The sequence below is a fragment of the Brassica oleracea genome, chromosome C1, assembly GCF_000695525.1.
Source record: "Brassica oleracea var. oleracea cultivar TO1000 chromosome C1, BOL, whole genome shotgun sequence".
Lineage (NCBI taxonomy): Eukaryota > Viridiplantae > Streptophyta > Magnoliopsida > Brassicales > Brassicaceae > Brassica > Brassica oleracea.
The window spans coordinates 26,486,331-26,506,547 of record NC_027748.1 but is presented as its reverse complement, the minus strand read 5'-3'; the positions used below and the strand labels follow the sequence as shown (position 1 = coordinate 26,506,547).

The following is a 20,217-nucleotide window of genomic DNA, read 5'->3' as shown; positions in this document are numbered from 1 at the left end:
CTCTTATTGATGCTGTGCGTTTTGTTTCCGACATATCCTTAATATTTTTTGGGCTTTCTGCTCATTCCCGTTAGCCGGCCCCATAGAAAGCAAGAGCAATCACAAATCATAGGGTTTGTGTTCTTCTTCCACAATGAATCTGTCCTTCGTTCTCTGATACCAGCTATGGAGTTTCGAGATGTTTGATTCACGTTTAAGAATCACTTTGTGGATCTGCAATGCTTTAGATTTCTAGGGTTCATCGTTTCAGTCCATCTTCTTCCACCGACAGTGGAGCTCCAGCCAGTGACGAATATTGCCGGTCATGGTGGAAGCCATCGTCCGCGTCGAATCAGTTGCAGTTCTTCTCCCCTGCTTTAGAAAGCTAGAAAGCTGGCACCGTTACGAAACTCCCCGCAATCAATCATTGTCATTAACCTTCTAATTGACTCCATCTCTTCACTCTTTCCACAATTTCACATTCAATGCATCCTCTCCCTTCTTCCAGTCGGTTAATCTGCAGCTATAAATATGTTAAGTTTCTTCCAGTAAAATTCATTATTTCATTCCTCTCAATTCTTAATTTGGATCTGTTCTTAAAGAGAGACTTAAACAGTTCATGAGCGAAGAACTGTCGGTGTCCTCTGTTTTGATTTTTTATCACGAAAAGGCAGAAATTTTATTACTTGGATTGTTGTTGTTTGATTTTATAATTATTGTATTTGCTTTGAGAGCTCATGGTGGGTTATACAATTACAGGTATTTAATCTGACGGAAGTGAAACCCCATGAATTTGTACGTTACGGTTTGCTGTGTTTGGAGACGTTTGCAGCGAACGGAGATGAATCCGCAAGAGAATGAAGAGAATTGATCCAGATCATGGTGAGTAATATATATCTTCAACCTTTAGCAATGGGAATTGGTTTTATCAAGTTTGTGGCAATGACGTTGTGTTCTTGATTGTCTTGATGAGAAACACAATATTGCTCTGTCATCTCTAGAGATTATTCATTCCAAATTATAATAACAATATATGGGAATGATAGTGCTTTTTTGTTTTAGTAGATGTAATTACGTACCTTTAATTAGTCTCAGAAGCAATTTTAGACTAACGATTGAGTTTCAGCTGTTGAAGTCAGACGCAAAACTTGCCAACCATTTAGTTTCTGTAAGGAAAGCTTATTGTTTACTCATTGATTCATCAATTGAAGAACAGATTGCTTCCTCTATGTCTTTTCCTGCTGCGAAAGGTTTTTGTTTTTGGTATCTACATTTTAACTTACAAAATCACTTTTTTTTGTCTTTTAGCAGGCCCAGAAGAAGCACAAGTATGATGGTGTGGAACCGTAGAGGCCGTAAAAAGAAACGATGAGGAAGATAGAAAAAAGATATGGATAAATCAAAGAAATGGCTTTTGATAAAAGGTAAAGCTAAAAACGCTTCCTTTGTTTGTTTCAGAACCTAAAGGTTCAAACTATTGCAGCGTTTTTTCTAGCTTTAAATATTCACTGCTTATCATCACATTGTATGCAGTCTACTGTGCATGGAGTTATGTCAGATGATGTTGCTCGGTTTTTTAATCTGCTCACCACTACTCAGTTTTGGGCTACCATGGCTTATCTCAGCCGAGAATATTGAAAAAGGTAATGCGTTTTATTTCTTCATTGAAATGAATGTCTCTCTACCTTTATTAGTTATTGTATACTCATATATAACCAAGAAAAACGTATATTGAGTTTGTAAGCTTTGTTAGGCGATGTTGGGCCATCACGAAAAGTATGGAGAATGAGATAGTAGTTGAAGCTTTTATGAACTTCAGAACCCATAAAAGGTAATGATCGAGGTTCATCATTTGTAACGGTGCATCAAGTTCCTCCATCTCTGATCTCCCTAGCTGTTTCCATTGGGTAAGTCTTGCAATATGTTTGTCTTTTTTCTTTATTCATTTAGAAGAGAATAGTCGAGATTGAGAGTTGATTCTTTTGATGATTGCACTCAAAAGGACTTAAACAAGCCACTGATTATTGCTGACAAAGAGTTGGAGGCAAGGGAGTAAGACTAGGAAGTGATGCAGCTCCTTATGTGAGAAACATACCAATATAAGTTTTATTGACTGAGCACTTATTGACTGAGCTCGCTTTCGTATCAACGTAGTGGCGGTTTTTATCATCTACTTATATCTTACTTAGTGGCAGCCAAAACCGACAAACCAGTTTGGATGATATGGTTTATTTGAATTTTTTTATAATAAAATGTGTATATTCTTAAATAATAATTTCTTTTGATTGTTATGTTATTTAACTAGCTTTAGAAACAAAATTTAAATTTTTATATTATCTACATTAATAGGTTTGAAAACGTATAAAAGACAAGAAAAGTAACTATGGATTAAAAATATATATATACATACATATAAGAATGAAAATAATTCATGATTTATACATTGAATTTCAGCTGTAATACAAGTATTTTACTTATTTTTATAATAAATGTAAAATTATCATTAAAAAGGTAAAATAATTTTTAAAACATTTATTTTTAATAAAAACAACAAAAACAAATAGTAAAGATTAACTTTATTTATAGTTAATTACCAAAAAAAACTTTATTTTTAGTTTAGAACAAATGAAATATTCTTACAAAACATATTCAACCCTATTCTTGCCCGCTTGTAAGACATATTCAACCTTAATATCTTATAAAACAAACCAACTTCATAATTCTTCAATTTCACATGCAACACATCAAATTCCTTCTCCAGTTATTAAGAAGTATTTTGAAAGCAATAAAAGTTAATACAAAAAGATTAGCATTTATTTCTTATTGGATCCTTCAACAGTATGGATAAAAAAAAAGATTAAAACAAATAGAAACATATGAAAATTGCTTTAAAAAATACATATAAATATACTATTAGGCAGGAGTACGCTGCACTACAATTAGTATAAAACTCACTAATTGCTTGGTCGATAAAATATTACTAAACCGAGACGAAGATAACAAAACCAAAAAGAAATTGATCCAACAACATATTCAGCTACTTAAAAACATTACATATGTTCATCAAATCCATACAAGGCCACATTAACAAACGTAAGCCTAACATACGTTCAAACTTACATATCTAACAACGTGAAATCCACCATCTCTTTCAAATATCTCATAATGTAAAACAATCAATACAACATGAAACTAAATAATACCTAATAAACAATTCTTTTACAATTCTGTTCAAATAGAAATCACACATAAGCCAAATCCCGCGCGTAACGCGGACCGACCCTAGTATCTTATGAACAATAGTTTGTTACACCAATACTACTATCTTCTAGTGTGTTTTTTTTTTGATAAAAAAAAATGGTGAGAAATCCAAACATTGTAAATAATTTCTTTCACCGTGAATTAAACCTGGATGGCAGGAGTTACAGCCGTAACTCTTTTACCACTAGGCCAACTCAACGTTATATACTATGATTAAGATTTGCAAAAATTTCAAAGAAAGTAAGCGCAACATTAGCAAGTCATAATTGATATTAAAAATTGTCCCAACTATATCAATACGAATGTTCAAAATTATTCCAGAGGACCACTGTTTTATGTTTTTCAAATTAACTTGCACACTATCTCTCTCTGTATTCACTTTTGAATTTAAAAAACATCAAATACTAATGGTGGTCTCGTGAAGCATATAATCACAAAAAAAAAAAAAACCCCCATAATGCAAGAGAGGCTGGAAAAAAATCAGTGTGATGTATTACACAAGTTTTGGGTTAAATCAAATAGCTAAATAAATACTAGTATATACAAGGAAATAAAACCAACCAAGACATGCTAAAACCATTGAACGAGTCCAAAGAATTTCCCTAACCATGTGAGCCTAACTGCATTTTCTAATCTGCAACTGTCATCCATACGTACCATTGGGTAATGGCTTCCCTATGTTAGCTCAATTCATTCTCTTATGGCCTTGATTAGGGACCTCAAGCTTCAAATCTTCCAACCGAGGTAGTATCGCCACAGCTCCATCACCACCTACAGGCCATGGTACAGCATTGAACGCAGTGACGCTCATACCAACATGATCAAACCCGTTCATGTAAGGGAGATAACAATGAGCGTTGGTTGTGGGAGGAGAAGGGGGACAGTAAAACCCCGGTGTGGGTGGCATAATCAGGTTATTCCATGGAACGGTAGGTCCTTGAGCTGTGACCGGGTAGCCATAAGGATAGTGAAAGCCTTGGAAACCATGATGGTAAGCAAAGACCGGAGGATACTGAGCAGTCAATTCATATCCATTTCTCCCATGCACATACGGTGTCGTTTGAAAGCTGTTGTAGGTAGGAGGAAGGCTATGATTCCCACCGTTATTGATATGGATTCCTTCTTTAGGTATTGCACGTTTCACCTCCACGCGCTTATTACTCAGCTCATGGAAATTACTCTGCATAACGATCTCAACAGAGTTCTCTGAATCATATGTGACAAACCCAAAACCCCTTGGTCTGTTTGTTACGCTGTCATGCATCACAACCACATCGGTAATACGACCAAACTTCTCAAAGTAAGTCTTGAACTCTTCTTTAGTCGTCTCAGACGATAAGCCCCCAACAAACAGTTTCTTAGTCCTATGGTAGTTATTCCCATTAATTAACATCTCATGAACACCACCATCGTTGTTCTGTTGAACTTGGCTCAAGTATGGTTGCACGTTAAGTTGTTGTCTCATATGTTCATGTTTCGGTATCGCCTTTTTAACATCGACCTGGTATAAAGACATGAAATAGTAATCAATCTACAAGGCATAATCAATAAAGAGTTAAACTTTCCGACCAAACTCAACTGAAACCAGAGCTGATCCCAATCAGAGAGGCATTTCAGAGTATAACATAAGTGACACAAGACAAGACATATAAGAAGAGAATAAAGAGTAAAAATTGGTAACTTACGGCACGACCGAGAATGTAATGAGAATCCCTTAGAGCTTTATCAACCTCATAAGCATTGGCAAAGCGAACAAACCCAAACCCTCTGGGTTGGCCAGTGGCTTTCTCCTTAGCAACAACAGCTCCCAAGACAGATCCATATCTACTGAAATGCTGCTTCAAAGACTCTTCACTAGTCCCTCTTGGTATGCCTCCAATAAATAACTCGTATCGGTCACAATCCATACCCCCAATAACCCTAATCTGCAGCTTTAATTATGACAACAATACTTGCTCTAATTTCGCAATTTAAAGTCAAAAGATCAGAGCTGTGAAATTACGACTGACTCCAACTGTCAAAATAAAAACCCATCGAAAATTCTTGTAACAGGGATGATAAATTAAGAAGAAACAATCATGAAAGTGGGGATAAACAACGAAAACCCTAATTTTTCAGGAAGAAGACTGTAGAAAAAACCCTAGAAAATAAGTAAGACTGTCAAATTTGATGGCGAAGAGGAAAGTTTACCAGATAGGAGAGAGAGAGAGAGAGAGCAGTGGTCTGATTTGACACGGAACTAACGGGCTTAAAAATCTTTTGTGTAAAGGGTTTGAGGCCCAAGTTATATTGGCATTCTGATTGTCAATAATTTTTGGTTCTATATTTCGTTCACTAAGCTCGTAACTAGGGGTCGGATCCGCCACGCCCGACCCGTCCCGCAGCGGTTTGATTCATTTTTAACAATTCAAAGATTATCCGCAACGAATTGGATTGGAAACCCTCACCGCCACCCATTAATCAAGCGGATCAAGCCCACCCAAAAAAAATTAGAAAAAGACCCGACAAACACATACTTAAATCGAACATAATTCAAGTCTCAAGTGTCAAGTCTCAACAAACAACAAACAACAAACACCACACACGTTCAAGTTTCAACAAACACCAAACCATAAGTTAAAGTTCTGTCAAACAACACAAAGCATAAGTTCTGGTCCAAACTGAAATGAATCTTAAAAACAAATTACTTAGAAGTCTTCCTTCTTGGTCTTGCCACAAACTCAAGAGTACCTAAATGGTTAAATACATAGTAAATGTTAATTAAAATTATATTCATCTAACTCTAGATATAATACATAGCAAATTATTATTAATTATATATTTATTTGTATGATGAAATTATGCAAGCTGTATAATATATAAATATATATATATAACTTCATTGAAAAATCATAATTACATTACTACACCAAATTAAAATATTTAATAATTTAATATACCAAATATTTAAAAAATTAAACTAATTGAACTGATTAAAAGATACACAAAATAACCCAAGTTTATGAATTTATAACATTAGTCCATTTATTCACGAGGAACTGTACGAGAAGAAACTCTCACGTCCGGTTCTATAGTAGGGATGGATAGAAAAAACCCATCAACTATAACCCAAAAAGAATCAAATTTCGTAAACAACATCGAAGAAGATTAAAAGGAATATCCTCTCGTGGGAATGATATTTGTTTTGGCAGATATGCTCTTCAATATTATTTTAAATAATAATAAATAAAATACTTAAAATAAGAACTAATTTGATTTAAAATAATCTTTTGATTTAGATGGTTTAGACTTAGATTAATATAATTTTAATTGATAAATATCAGAAATAGCTAATATTTTCTTATGTAATTAAATGGTGGAACGGGTTACATTTAATATTTTCACTATTTCAGTTTTACGGTTTATTCCAATAAACATGAAGTTTTGTACAAAAAAATATTTAGATAAATTTAAACATAACTATATACAAAATTTGACTCAATAATTATAAAATTTTAATGAGTGGATTAGAATTAATGTAGTTTTCCTTTAAAAGAATAAACTGATATCACACGAATCTTAATCTAACCTCTAATTGTAGGGTCGTGTTGTAGACATAAGTAGGCCACAAGTGAACTAGGTCCTAGCTAGAGGTTTAGGTTGTTTGTTGTTTTTCGATAATATTATCTTATTACTTATGCTTAATGTGTTATGTGGTCTTAGATGATTTCGTAGGTTTATATAACCTACTCTCATTAAGTAATCCCAAAACTCACTTTTCTTTTTGTCTGATACGTAAAAGAAAGTGAAGGAGTATGAGTCATAGGTGGTGACACACTTTTCAGATTTCATCTATAAAGCTTTTATTTATGGTTTTCTAATTATTATTTTTTTGGTTGAAACTAAGGGTAGACGTTCGGGTATCCAGTCGGATTCGGATCTATTCGGGTTTTGGGTTTTTTGGGTTAAATATTTCAGCTCTATTCGGTTTTTTATAAATTTCAGTTCGGGTTCGGATAACCCGTTTAAATTATTTTAAGAAAATTTAAATTCACTATATACTTAAAATTTCTCAAAATTTTAAAACAAAATTATATATTGCATATATATTTGAATAACATATGTAAAAATACTTAAACTTAACATAAAATTGGGTTGGATTGAATATTTGGATAGAGAATCAATAGATATTTCAAATATTTTGGGTGTTTTTGAGTATTGTTTAGCTATTTTGCACCTTTAATTTTGACTATTTGTATATATTTTCAAGTATTTTGGACAACTTAAAAATATATTATATATTTTAGATATTTTTATATGTTAAATTTAAAAATAACTAATATATTTAGGTATATAAATCTAATTCAGATACATTCGAGTACCCGAAATATTTTGGTTCGGGTCGGGTTTGGTTTCGGTTCTCTAGATACCAAAATTTTGAATCCATTCAAATATCTAATCAATTTCGGCTCGGATTCAGTACTACTTTTTTAGATCGGATTCAGTTCGGTTCTTCAGATATGAGTTTTTTGCCCAGCCTTAGGTGAAACACTTTTTTTTTTTATTTTTGTTCAAACCATTCATTCATTCATTCATAAAAGAAAAATAGTTACTCCATGATGGAGGATTTTACAAAATTAAACAAAGCTGATTTTGCCACCAAATCAGCAACAAAGTTTTCTAAGCGGGGAATAAACTTAAAGGAGATAGAAACCAAGTGTCTAGCTAGAGCATAAATGTCATAGAGAGCACTTTGGAGCTTGACGTCAACCTTCTTCGCATTGAGAAGATCGACGAGGACCTTCGCATCCGAGAGAACCACGACTGGACGTTGATTCAGGGATGAAGACGCAGCTACCCAAGCAATGGCAGCCTTGATCGCCAATGCCTCCGCTACAAGGGCAGAGGTAACATTTCGGCGGTGAGACGAGTAGACATAGTCTGAAACATCATCTGTCTTGTGGACCACCACATCAGTGGGAGGTGTGACTCCATGCCGCATCTGTATAGATTTTAATGGCTTGATTTAGAGTAGGGGTGGGGGATAGGACCACACTTTGTGATAACGTTTTCTTTGGGAGGGAATCCTGCGCTTCTTTCCACTTTCGAGCATCTTGAACTGATTTAAGTATTGTCTCTTCAACAGAGAAATTTTTATCCTCGAAGAGGAGTTTGTTACGGTTTGTCCACAGGTTCCACAACGTCCATGGGTATAGAGTCACATCCCCAAGACCTGTAGGGGGTAGAGTTATCATTCGACGACATGTTTGGACGAGAAGTGGTATAGAGGTGACAGTTGTACTGTCCGGTTTGTAGATTCCCGACGTCTCCTCCCAAACACTTGTCGCATAAGGGCACATAAGGAGGACGTGAAGTGGAGTCTCTAGGGCACCGCACCTCTTGCAGTTTGGATCGACTCCCATGCCTCTTTCTTGGAGAACAGAACCAACAGGTAGTATTCTGTTTTTGGTTTTCCATAAGAAGTGTTGAATCTTTGGAGAAGTCTTCACCTGCCAAACACATTTCTTCCAGTCAAAGTCATCCAACATTCCCGCATCAACATTGAGTTTTGTGAGGGCATAGCCGGTTTTAGTAGAGTAAGTTCCTGATTTCTCAGGTAACCACACCAAGGAGTCCGACATACCGCAAGAGCTTAGAACAATTTTTTTGATCAGATCCTCATAATGAGGGAGGTGAGATCGGATGGCTGCCAGGTTCCACTCTCCTGTAACGGGATGGATCAGATCAGCAACTAAGAGAACGATATTCGCTGATGTTGGGGGGCCATTTGGTGACAAGGGGCGGTCTAAGGAGAGCCATGGGTCTGTCCATACATTGATGCTGGAACCAATGCCGACAATCCAACTCATCCCCTTACGCAGAACTTCTCTTCCCACAAGTACTCCTCGCCACCCATGGGAGCAAGAGCTTGACGCATTCAACGTCATGAGTAGATCATGGAGGCAGTATTTGCCCAGCAGGGTTTGCGCTAGTAAAGACTCTGGGTTACTGAGGATTCTCCAGGTGATTTTGGCAAGAAGCGCATCATTAAATTGTTCTATTTCCCTGAAGCCTAGACCACCGCAACTCTTCGGGAGGGTAAGCCGTTTCCAAGAAGCCATTTTCCGAACTTCCGATGACAGATCCCACCAAAACCTAGTCAACGCGGATTGTATCTGTTTACACAGGGATAGCAGGAGTTTAAAACAATACATTGCATAGGTGGGGAGGGCTGCCAAGACTGATTTGAGGAGAATAAGTTTCCCTGCACCCGAGAGATAGCGACTATACCAGCTATGAGATTTTTGTCGGATTCTGTCCACAATGCTTGTAAAGATGTCGCGTTTCCTTCTTCCAAAGTGTTCCGGGAGTCGAAGGTACTTCCTGGTACCTCCTTCTTTCTCAATACGCAGACATGCTTTGACACGATCTTTCACCTCCGGGGGAGTTTTGGAGGAGAAAGTAACAGAGGATTTACCACGGTTTATGCATTGACCCAAAGCCTCTTCGTACAGTCGCAATATCTTGAGGAAGGTGGTACGGCTGGACGGGTTGGAGCGTAGAAAGAACATGGTATCATCCGTAAAAAGTAGGTGGTTTATGGCGGGACAGTTTTGAGCCACTTTGACGCCGATCAATTCTCCCTTTTCTTGTGCGTTTCTGCATAAACCGGAAAAGACCTCCGAAAAAAGGATGAAAAGGTAAGGTGACAGCGGGTCTCCTTGTCTCAGGCCTCTCGAGGGTGTGACCCAACCCTGGGCTGCTCCATTAATGAGAAAGGAGTAAGAGACTGTGGTAACACACTCCATGATCCACGTGATCCATATGGCATGGAAGCCGAATCGGGTAAGAACTTCCAGGAGAAAATCCCATTCGATCCTATCGTACGCCTTGCTCATGTCCGTCTTCACAGCCATCGAGCATCTTTTCCGAGCCCCTGAAGTCTTGAGGTAGTGCAAGATCTCATGTGTGATCAAGACATTGTCGGAGATTGCTCTTTCGGGGACAAAGGCTGATTGCTTATCGGATATCAGTGCTCGCAGCAGAGGTTGGAGGTGCTTTGTAAGGATCTTTGCGATGATTTTGTAGTGCGTACTACAGAGAGCGATGGGTTTGTACTCCGGAACTTGCTTCGGGTTGAGTACTTTTGGAATGAGTCTCACATGAGTTTCATTCTGTCGCGGTTCAGTGTGCCCGTTGAGAAGAATCCTTGTATATCTCTACTGATGTCCTCTCCAATGATGTCCCAGAAGGTCTGGTAGAAGGAGGCTGAGAAGCCGTCCGGACCCGGCGCTTTGTCCGGATTGATGGAGAAAACTGCAGTACGGATTTCCGACAGGGTTGGGGTCGTTATAAGCCCTTTGTTCATGTCCTCTGAAACTAGCGGTCTGATAGTTTCTCGAACAATGTCCAGAGAGCCCGAGGAGCCAGAGGTGAAAAGGTCGGAGTAGTGTTGTGAGATGGTATTCACTATTTCCGTTTCCTCATACACTGGCCTCCCTGCAGCATCTTCAATAACGGAGAATTTGTTTCTCATTCTCCTGCCCCTGGTCTTTGCGTGAAAGTAGCTAGAGTTCCTGTCTCCCGCTTGAAGCCACATGATTCTGCTCCGTTGGCGCCAAAACTCCTCCTCATCTTTAAAGGCTTTTTCTAAACGGGTTGTGAGGTTGCCAATGAGGACCGGGTCGTGAGAGGTACTTGTAAGAGCCTCTTCCAGCCGTTTTAGAAAATCAACTATCTCCAACTTGCTATTGAGGTTTTGAAGCTTAATCCACTCTACAATTTTGGCTCGCACTCTGGAGATCTTGGAGATGACTGAGGCAGTAGCTTCTGCACACCAATTATCCTGGACCAGTTCCCGAATTTCTGGTTTTTCTTTTACTCTCCGGTCGAATCTAAATAGTCCCTTGTTTCGCTTCAAGTTCTGATCGAAGAAGATAAGTACTGGCCTATGATCCGAACCCTCAAAGTTTAGGTACTCAGATGGGAAGGATTCCGACCAAGCCACATTAGCCATAGCTCGATCCAGTTTGGAGTGGATGAGATGGTTATAGCGAGTCCCCCTCCACGATAGATCATTACAGAAATGTTGCAAGTCCCATAGTCCATTTTGAGACACGAAGCTTCTAAAGGATAGGAATGAACCTTTCCAGCGAAGAGGCCCTCCTACTTTCTCGTCATTATGCAAAAGGTCGTTAAAGTCCCCAGCAAGAAGCCATGCATCTTTGCGTCCTGCCCCTAAGAGTTTTATAGATTCCCAGAAAGCAGGTCTATCTTTTGCCTTGGGCGGGCCATAGACAAAGGATACAAGAGAGGAGAAGATTTTCCAAGTAAGTTGTACATCGATAAGATTTGGCGAAGAAGACAAAATATCGATTTGAACCTTATTTGTCCAAGAGAGACATAAGCCACCACTCAGTCCGACAGGAGGTACTGTGAAATGGTTTACATAATCAGTGTTGCGAAACATACGAAGAACCGTTTCATCTTGGTTCTTAGTTTCCATGAGGAACATTACATCGGGGCGAGTCTTCTTTCGAAAACCTCGCAGACGCTGGACTGTCAAGTTGTTCCCCATTCCTTAACAGTTCCAGCTCAAACACACTAAGGAAGCATGTCGGGAAGGAGCCAAAAACCCATCCCTCTCCTTGTAGTGGAAGGAGCCATTCGTGCCCAAACATTGGTCTTCGGCGTTGGTTTGGTAGTGTTACCCGCTGGTACTGGTCGTGCACCTGGAGTCCTCCTTTTTGGGGATGGTTGAGCCTTTACGACACACCTTTTCTTTACTGAAACACTATGGAGGAGTGGGCTTTGTCGAGGGCGTTTGTTGGATGGAGGTTTAGGCATCTGTTATTGAGCCTTCCTCTTCACTGCAGCCTTAGAGGTATCCTTCAAAACCAGAGGTCTCTGATCCAGGACCTCTTCATCATCAACAGACATTGGATTAAGTGGACCCAACCTGTGGGAAACATGACGTATGTCCTCGCTTAGGGGTCTAATAGGGGACAATCCAGGTTGGTCTCCTTCCAGAGAGGTGCGTTTCTTTACTGAAACACTATGGAGGAGTGGGCTTTGTCGAGGACATTTGTTGGATGGAGGTTTAGGCATCTGTCATTGAGCCTTCCTCTTCACTGCAGCCTTAGAGGTATCCTTCAAAACCAGAGGTCTCTGATCCAGGACCTCTTCATCATCAACATGCATTGGATTAAGTGGACCCAATCTGTGGGAAACATGACGTATGTCCTCGCTTAGGGATCTAATAGGGGACAATCAAGGTTGGTCTCCTTCCAGAGAGGTGCGCTTCGAATTAGATGGGTGACATGAGTTGTGCACAGGTTGTGGCATCGTGTCCTCAAGGTACTGGACTTCCAGATCCTGTAACAGTGCTTCAAGCTGGATTGAGTTACGGCCGAGTCTCGACCTGAGATCATTGCTGCTTGGGGGAAATGAGAGTCTCTCCTTTGCAGGGGTTCGCTTTGCAGAGATATGGAGCAGAGCCTGAGCAGCAGGATCAGAGCCTTGGAGGGGGAAATGGCGTTGTTTGGAGTTTACTTCCCCCCCAGGGATCCCCTGTTGTCGCTCCTTTGTTGTGAGACCTCACGTTGGAAGGACTGGTTTGAAGGGGTTTTAGGATTAGGTTCATACCGGATTATTCGATGGTTTGATTCAGAAATAGAGTCCAGTAGTCTTGGTTTATCTCTATTGAAACGGTGCTGAGCCTCCACGCCGGAGGAGGGTCGTGAGACCTCTCTGTAGTATGACATAGAGCCTCCCGCTCTAGCATTCCTATAGTCACCTTGTACGTCTTTCCGATGAGAAGTTGTGTGATCATCACCCCTAGGGTAGTAAGCTCTTTCTCTAGAGGATAGCTCATTAGAGGTGTGGCATGCAGGTCTCTTTTCCCAGCCTTTCCTTCTGATATCCTCCATTTGGTCGATAGTGTTTTGTTGACTGATACCGATTCTCATTGAGCTAGCGCCTCTGTGCTTATCATTCTTCAGGGGGCAGTCTTCTTTTTCGTGAGTAAGCATATGGTAAATGAAGCAATGCTTCTGCAATTTTTCATACTCAAACTCCACTTATGTGACTTCACCCGAAAGAAGTTGGATATCGTTCCTCATTTCTAATGGTTTGAGGCCATTTATGAGGACTTTGACCCTAGCTTGATCAATATCTTTCACCTCGATTTTGCCAAGGTCGTTTCCAATAGTGCTGATGGTGTGGTCATTCCAGTAGTGGAAGGGGAGTCCATGAATCGTGACTCAAAAGGAGATGTTAGCTGGGAAATCGTTAGCAACAATCGGTTCCCATCTCTGCAGAAGCATCATCCATTTCTTGAAGTGGAAGGGACCCTTGTTGAGAATGGAGAGGAGATCCTTCTTATTCAAATCGGAACTGAAAGAGATTTGGACCCAAAGCACTTCCGGTAATGCGCCTGACTACATTCCAGTGCTGGAGGAAGAAGTCGACGAGGGCCCTTGTCTTCTGCGCTTTAGGGTTTGTAACTCTTCCGATGAGGGTGAACTTATTTGCCTCTATAAGCTCTGAACAGTTTGATTCCGGGATGATAAGAGGTGGTTTCCGTCGGCTTTGCTGGTTTTCAATGGTCCATTTCTCTTTCTCCCGTCTAGAGTAACGGCTCGACATGACTAGCAGAGAGTAAGTGGTTAGAGAGCTTTCTTCAGGGAAGAATAGATCTAACTTAGGGCAGTAGTAGGCTGTAAATAGTGACCATAGTTTATTTAAAACCTCACACAGAGGCAACAACTAGAGTAGAGAAGGTCTTTCAGACTTGGAAAGCACCGAGATTCCTTGAAATATCCTCAAGCAGAGGTAGCTTTGCAAAACAAACAACCAACAACCTGACTAAATAAGCTCTTCAACTTCTTGAACGAAACATCAGAACGATTTCATGGTTTCGGCACGAGAAGTGGAGAGACAGGACGGAGGCGCTGGGAGTTGTGGCAAGAGAACTCAGGGAGAGTAAGAGGACGACTCCGACAACATCGACAGACCGGTGTATCTTGAGGAGGCGGAACTGCGGCGGTCCCCCCGACCCGGGTCGGGAGAACAAACCGGCTGGTAAAGCTGCAGAGTCTTGAGATATCCAAAGGTTTTATCCCGGAAGGGAAAAAATTTGAAAATGCAGAGGTGATGTTTCAGAAGTTTTAGCTAAAAGAGGTAATACAACCGGGTAACGAAGAAAAGAGTATGCTAACGGACCGCTGGTTAAAGACCAATCTTGAAAACCGTAGCAGTGAGAAAAATCTCTTTTCTAAAAAAAACACTTTTTATTTAAGTTATCTAAAATATTAGTTTTGTTTATCGGTTTTCAAGTTAAAATTGATTTGTAAGACAACTAGTTTGATATAAAGAAAATATTGAACCGGAAGGAACTATTATCTATCTAATCTATTAAAAGGGAAGTACATTTTGTAATCAACCATGAGTTTTCCTCAATAATTACCAACTAATGCCACTGATTAAAACACTGTAGTTTTACACTTTTGCTATCACATTAATATCCCTAACCAAATAAATCGTTGCTATCGTTACTAAACCAATACTCATGCTAAACCATTTAAATCGCTGCCTTATATTATGTCACGTACAGAATCTAATTAATTATGTTGAACCATCACATACCTTATATTGATCTGAAACAAATACTCATGTAAACGTATGACCTCATCACCTACCTTATATTATATGAAACACATACTCATGTAAAGGTATGACCAGTCGTAAACCAATACTCATGTAAACCTGTAGCCAAACGATTGATCATAATTAAGATAAGTCCATGTTTCTTCATAGCAAAACAATTATAGACAAAACAATTGGAAATCTATTGTGCAGAACAATATTGTGTATAATGATTAAATCAAGCTTTGGTTTACCGGTTATATGGTTCTACTAATATTACAATTTCAACATTTTCGATCTAATCAAGGTATTGTTTATCAATTTTAATTAGTGTTTTCCGAAGTTATAATTTCTTAATTTCTTTAAAATCCTTAGTTATGTTAGTTAGTATATTGTAGATATCATTAGATTTTTTTGTGTTCAGAATTGAAACTAAAATATTCTATTTTTGTTCCAAACTCAATACTATTCAAATAATGATTCCTACTTCCATGGACATTAACAACATAAAATCAGAACACAATATTCTTCAATTCGAAAAAAAAACACATCCAAAGATTTTTTCCTATTTCTATGCAATCACCATATTAAAAAGGGTATCTATTAATTAACACAATCATCATCTAATCTATTAAAAAAGTACAAATAAGAAACAGTCCTAAGATTTACCATTTATTTACAATAGAATGCCACTGGAGTAATTAATAAACTTACATTTAATTATTCTTTGTTTTTTTAATTTAATTAATGCATTTCCTAAATTGATTATTAATTGCATTTCCTAAATCTAATGTACAATTTGTAAATTCTATTAATGCATTTTCTAAATTGAGTATTAACTATTAACTACCCACATGAATATAGTGTTACTATAATATATTTACGTTCATATATTATGCAATTTTTTATTTTAAATTTTTATGCAATTTTCATCAAAATTTATTTGATATGATATTAAACAATTCTACAATTTTTTAGTTTGTGTAAGATTCACAGCGATTTTTGGCTGAAGATTATATATGTGATACTTAGAAGTAGGGTATTTTTTATTTATATGTAATTGTCTGCCCAATAAATTTGTTATTTTCTATTAAACTAAGTAAGCATTGTTTCATAGAAAATCCAAATAATAATTTTCCTAAAACGTTATTTTATATAATTTAGTAAGCTTTGTTTCATTAATATCAATTTCATTAGAATATTTTAATAATAATTTTCTTCAAACGTTAATATATCAAGTTCAACTAGGTTTTAATAATAAACCCAACTAAATCAAATATGCATTGAAGTTAGAAACTATATTTGATGTACAACCACTAGAAGAACAATCTTTCAAATATAAATTGGGGTTTTCAACAAAATCAGACATCTATTCTAATGGTTCTAACAATTTTGGTCAAATTTATTGGGTCAACACAAATCTGCTTTGGAAACAATCTGGATTCAGCTTAGTAAAGAAGTCACGATTGAACTGATCCAATTGGTCGGTTCAGTTTTTAAAGTATTCAATATCAATTTGTTTACTTAAATATCTAAGAACAATATACTAACACAATGCAAATAAACCTAAAAAAAATAATGAATCTTAATTTAATTTTTAAAAATGAAAATAATAGCACAGGTCAAACTGTAACAAGGAAGCTTTCAAATGAATATTCCTATGTTTTTTTATGTGAAGCAAATAATTTATAAAAAAATAATAATGTTGTAATAGTTTAAAATAAAATAAAAGAAAATGTACAAAAATATTATTGGCTCCACTATTTTGGTATCGATTACAATCTACAAAAATATTTTTAAAATATTATATTATCTATTAGTATATATGAACTTCATTATTTCTTAAAAAGAAGAACTTAACATTTTTAAATTAAAATTTAATCCACACTAAAATTTACGATTATTAAAATATTGAATCCACAATACATACAAAAAGTATCCTTTTCTGGATTTTTATTTAAGTATTTTGTTTTTTATAAAATAAACAAAATAATTAATCTTTCTGTCTATACATTACTTGAATTTTGAAATTCGACTTTCACGTTATTTTATTGTATTATTTGGTGTGTATAAAATATATTTTTAAAATTTAAATGAGGTTTAGATCTAATTTTACTAAATATTAGTAAAATATATTGAAATGTTAAGAAAATATAGAGATAATTCTATGGTGAAATAAATTAAATAATACAATTGTTTGTGTGTACTTATATAAAATTTTATATACTCACCCATATAAGCAATACACTTCTATATCATGATAAACTATGTATATCATCTTAGTGTATGAGAATGTAAGTATTCTTAAGCCTTTATTCCTAAATATATACAAATTTATATTTAGTTGTGTTCTAACTAAATCGATAACCAAAAACGTAGTATTAAAACATAACCAAAAACGAAATCAAACAAAAAGACAAAACAAAACCATATCAATGTTTTAAAATATCTGAACGGTTACCAAATCAGAACCAAACCAAAAAATCAAATGGATACCAAAATATAGTTTACATACTTACAAATATTTTATTATTATTGCTTTCAAAGTATCAATTATACTAAAAATACTACCTATAAACCGAACTATACAAAATACCAGATTATTTTATTACTTTCTCTCCGAATATTAAAAATTATTATGATTTCCCGATATAACTGAATAACCCAAATATTTTTTTACCTGGAATATCTAAATTTATCCAAGCTATCTGATATCTTAAATAAAAATTCAAATATTAATTTTTACCCAAATTATTCAAAATTATCCAAAACCAAGAATCAAATTAGAACCGAATTGAAATCAAAATATTAGTGGGTTCTTAACATTATTACCCAACCAGGAACTCATAACCAACATCCAAATTCGTAAATAATTGAACGGTTTCTATATCTCTTGAACCAAAAACCAATAAAAAAGGAAACCAAAATAGAACCGAATTGAAAAAAAAAATTAATTTTGAACTACAACCAAAACCAAATGCCTAGGTCTAAACATATTAATAAACAAACATATGGATTAATTAATATGCCAGCAAAAGATAATTTCGCGTTTTCAAAGCGCGGGTCAAAGTCTAGTTAAGGTTAAAAGTAAAATCCTAGGGACAACGTCATCATCTGTAGCGTCTTTTATCTATCAGAATGCCAGAAATTACAAAGCAATAAAACCATCATTATCACCTGTCCTTCGAGAAAACCAATCTTGAATTATTGTTCAAAGTACTCTTAGAGTAATGCAAAGATCTTTCTGACTTTTAGTTTGGTCTGCTGTTCTTTATAGTTTGGTCTAAAGGAGCATAACATCAATGGAAAAATCAGAGCTTCATATCAGATCAATAACAAGATTCATCTTGCTTAAACAAAGTACTTGTGTAAACTCATATACACAGTATATATGTAAACTTACGCATCAAGTAACAATAAAAAACTGAGTGTGTGGCATTACATTAAAACACACACACACACACAGACCCAAAACTGTACATTCTTTTTGGTTTTTGTTTGGTCGTGCGCAGGTATAATAACTAAAGAAGTATGCTTACCTTTGTATCTAAGACGTCGTTTGAGAAAGAATGAGATCAGAATTCGTCAGAGTTCCCGAATCATCGTAATCAAGTTGCTCAAACTCTTGCAATATCCCATCAATATCTTCCTCATCAATCTTCCCCATTTCTTTTAGTTTATATAATATAAACTCCGCAGCTCTGCAAGGCACAAAAGACAAAGATAAGAAGAAGTTAAAGGAAACAAGATGAGAGAATTTGTCTGATGTCTCACACGATAACTCCATCTCCATCAAGATCAGCTGCTTCGAGATCATTGTTTGTGATTCTCCTTGTTAAAACCCATTTCACTAACTCTCTCTGTTTGGTTTCTGCATTTAGCTCAGCTACATAGAGGAAAAACTGAGCCAAACATATCGTGCTCGTCAAGATCCAAAACACAGCGAAAAGACGTCCGGTTCCCGAGTTAAAGCTCCTATCTCCATAACCCAATGTTGTAACGGTGGAACAAACACAGTAGAAAGCTTCAATAACCGGCATTTTCTCAAACATTACAAGGAAAATCGTACCGACAAGGACGAGAACTACAAGGACAAGAAATGTCACATAGCATTTGTGTCTCAACTTAGTATGCAACTCCTTGAGAATTTCTGTTGGACCAACTGTTTTGTGCAAATCGAAAGCCTTAGCAAGCAAAGTCTCTTGCCTCTCCACTAAGTAATCTGCTGCTCGACTTAAAAGGTGACCCACAAGGACCATTCCCGAAAAGACAAACGCACAAGCAAGTAGCCTTGAGGTTGAACTACTAGGGACAAGATCACCATATCCAACGGTTGTCATTGTTACAACACAGAAATAGATGGCATCCAACACACCGTTGGTCTTATTACCGGAGATCTGGTTTCTCACGAGGTAGAAACAGAGTGTACCAGTGGTTAGGTATAAAACAAAGAACAAGATCACTTCCCTGAGATTCGGGTTTAGATCCCTGAACATTGGGATTATACTCCGATGAGGAGGTGGTTCGTCGGTTTTGACATCTTCATCATCATTGTACATACAATCACCCCGAGGAGCGCTTCTACAACGACGCAATCTTCTTTTTCTTGAAGAAGTTAATGAGTTTTGGTTCAAGTCTTGATCCATGGGATCTAAATGCCCCCTAGCTAACAATGGAGCTGAATGGTTAGACATTCTATAATCAAACCAAATACTGTAATTTCTGATATCTGCAGATTAATTAATTCTCTTGTCAGTTCTTGATTTTAAACCAAAAGACGCAGATAACATAGTCATTAAAGCAATAATGAGTGTCAAACCAGACCAAATATTAGAAAATTCGAACGGAATCTTCACGGATGAAAAAGTGAGACTTACCAATTCGCTTCAGTGCTTACTTCTAGTTTTTTTTCCTTCCCTATTTTCTGTTTTTTTTTTCCTTTTCTTTATATATATATATATATGAATTTTCTGAACCTATGATTTATAATCTCTTCGGTGGCCTTCCAAGTAAACTTCAATTATTGAATACTAAAAATTCGTTGAACATTTAAATATTTTGTGAATATATATTTTATAACTATACATATAAAAAAATGGAAGTTTTAGGGTTTTAAGTGATAAATCCCATCCACTATTTTTGAATAGTAAAAAAGCTTCAACTAATTTTTTAATGTTTCAATCTTCAACTTATAAACTGTTAATGTCTTTCACTTCCTATCCAAAATTCTGTAGACGTTAACGGTTTATAAGTTGAGGGTTTAAACATTAAAAACTTAATCGATGAGTTTTCTTCCAACTGAAAAATAGTTGAGAGTTTTAATCACTAAAACACATTTTAAATAAATTAATT

General features: G+C 36.5%; 3 protein-coding genes across 6 annotated transcripts; all 3 read right to left on the bottom strand.

The window, feature by feature from the left end:
* Nucleotides 1-3,698: 3,698 nt before the first annotated feature.
* On the bottom strand, nt 3,699-5,461 carry LOC106342751 (RNA-binding protein 1-like). Its single transcript, XM_013781776.1, has 2 exons — nt 4,926-5,461; nt 3,699-4,741 (listed from the first exon to the last, which is right to left on the bottom strand). The coding sequence occupies exons 1-2, from the start codon at nt 5,145-5,147 to the stop codon at nt 3,926-3,928; spliced, it is 1,038 nt and encodes a 345-aa protein (XP_013637230.1). The 5' UTR covers nt 5,148-5,461; the 3' UTR covers nt 3,699-3,925.
* Nucleotides 5,462-5,803: 342 nt separating this feature from the next.
* Nucleotides 5,804-19,820, bottom strand: LOC106327888 (two-pore potassium channel 1-like). 4 transcript variants are annotated; one of them, XM_013766203.1, is made up of 4 exons: nt 19,743-19,820; nt 18,640-19,594; nt 18,405-18,566; nt 5,804-5,970 (listed from the first exon to the last, which is right to left on the bottom strand). In XM_013766203.1, the coding sequence occupies exons 2-3, from the start codon at nt 19,557-19,559 to the stop codon at nt 18,413-18,415; spliced, it is 1,074 nt and encodes a 357-aa protein (XP_013621657.1). In that variant the 5' UTR covers nt 19,560-19,594; nt 19,743-19,820; the 3' UTR covers nt 5,804-5,970; nt 18,405-18,412. The 4 variants fall into 4 exon arrangements, with proteins under 4 accessions (XP_013621657.1, XP_013621666.1, XP_013621649.1 ...); XM_013766212.1 differs by lacking the exon at nt 5,804-5,970 and adding an exon at nt 14,871-14,985; XM_013766195.1 differs by lacking the exon at nt 5,804-5,970 and having other exon boundaries at nt 18,197-18,566.
* LOC106336242 lies at nt 7,829-10,136 on the bottom strand. The gene is made up of 2 exons (XM_013775017.1): nt 8,271-10,136; nt 7,829-8,221 (listed from the first exon to the last, which is right to left on the bottom strand). The coding sequence occupies exons 1-2, from the start codon at nt 10,134-10,136 to the stop codon at nt 7,829-7,831; spliced, it is 2,259 nt and encodes a 752-aa protein (XP_013630471.1).
* Nucleotides 19,821-20,217: the final 397 nt, after the last annotated feature.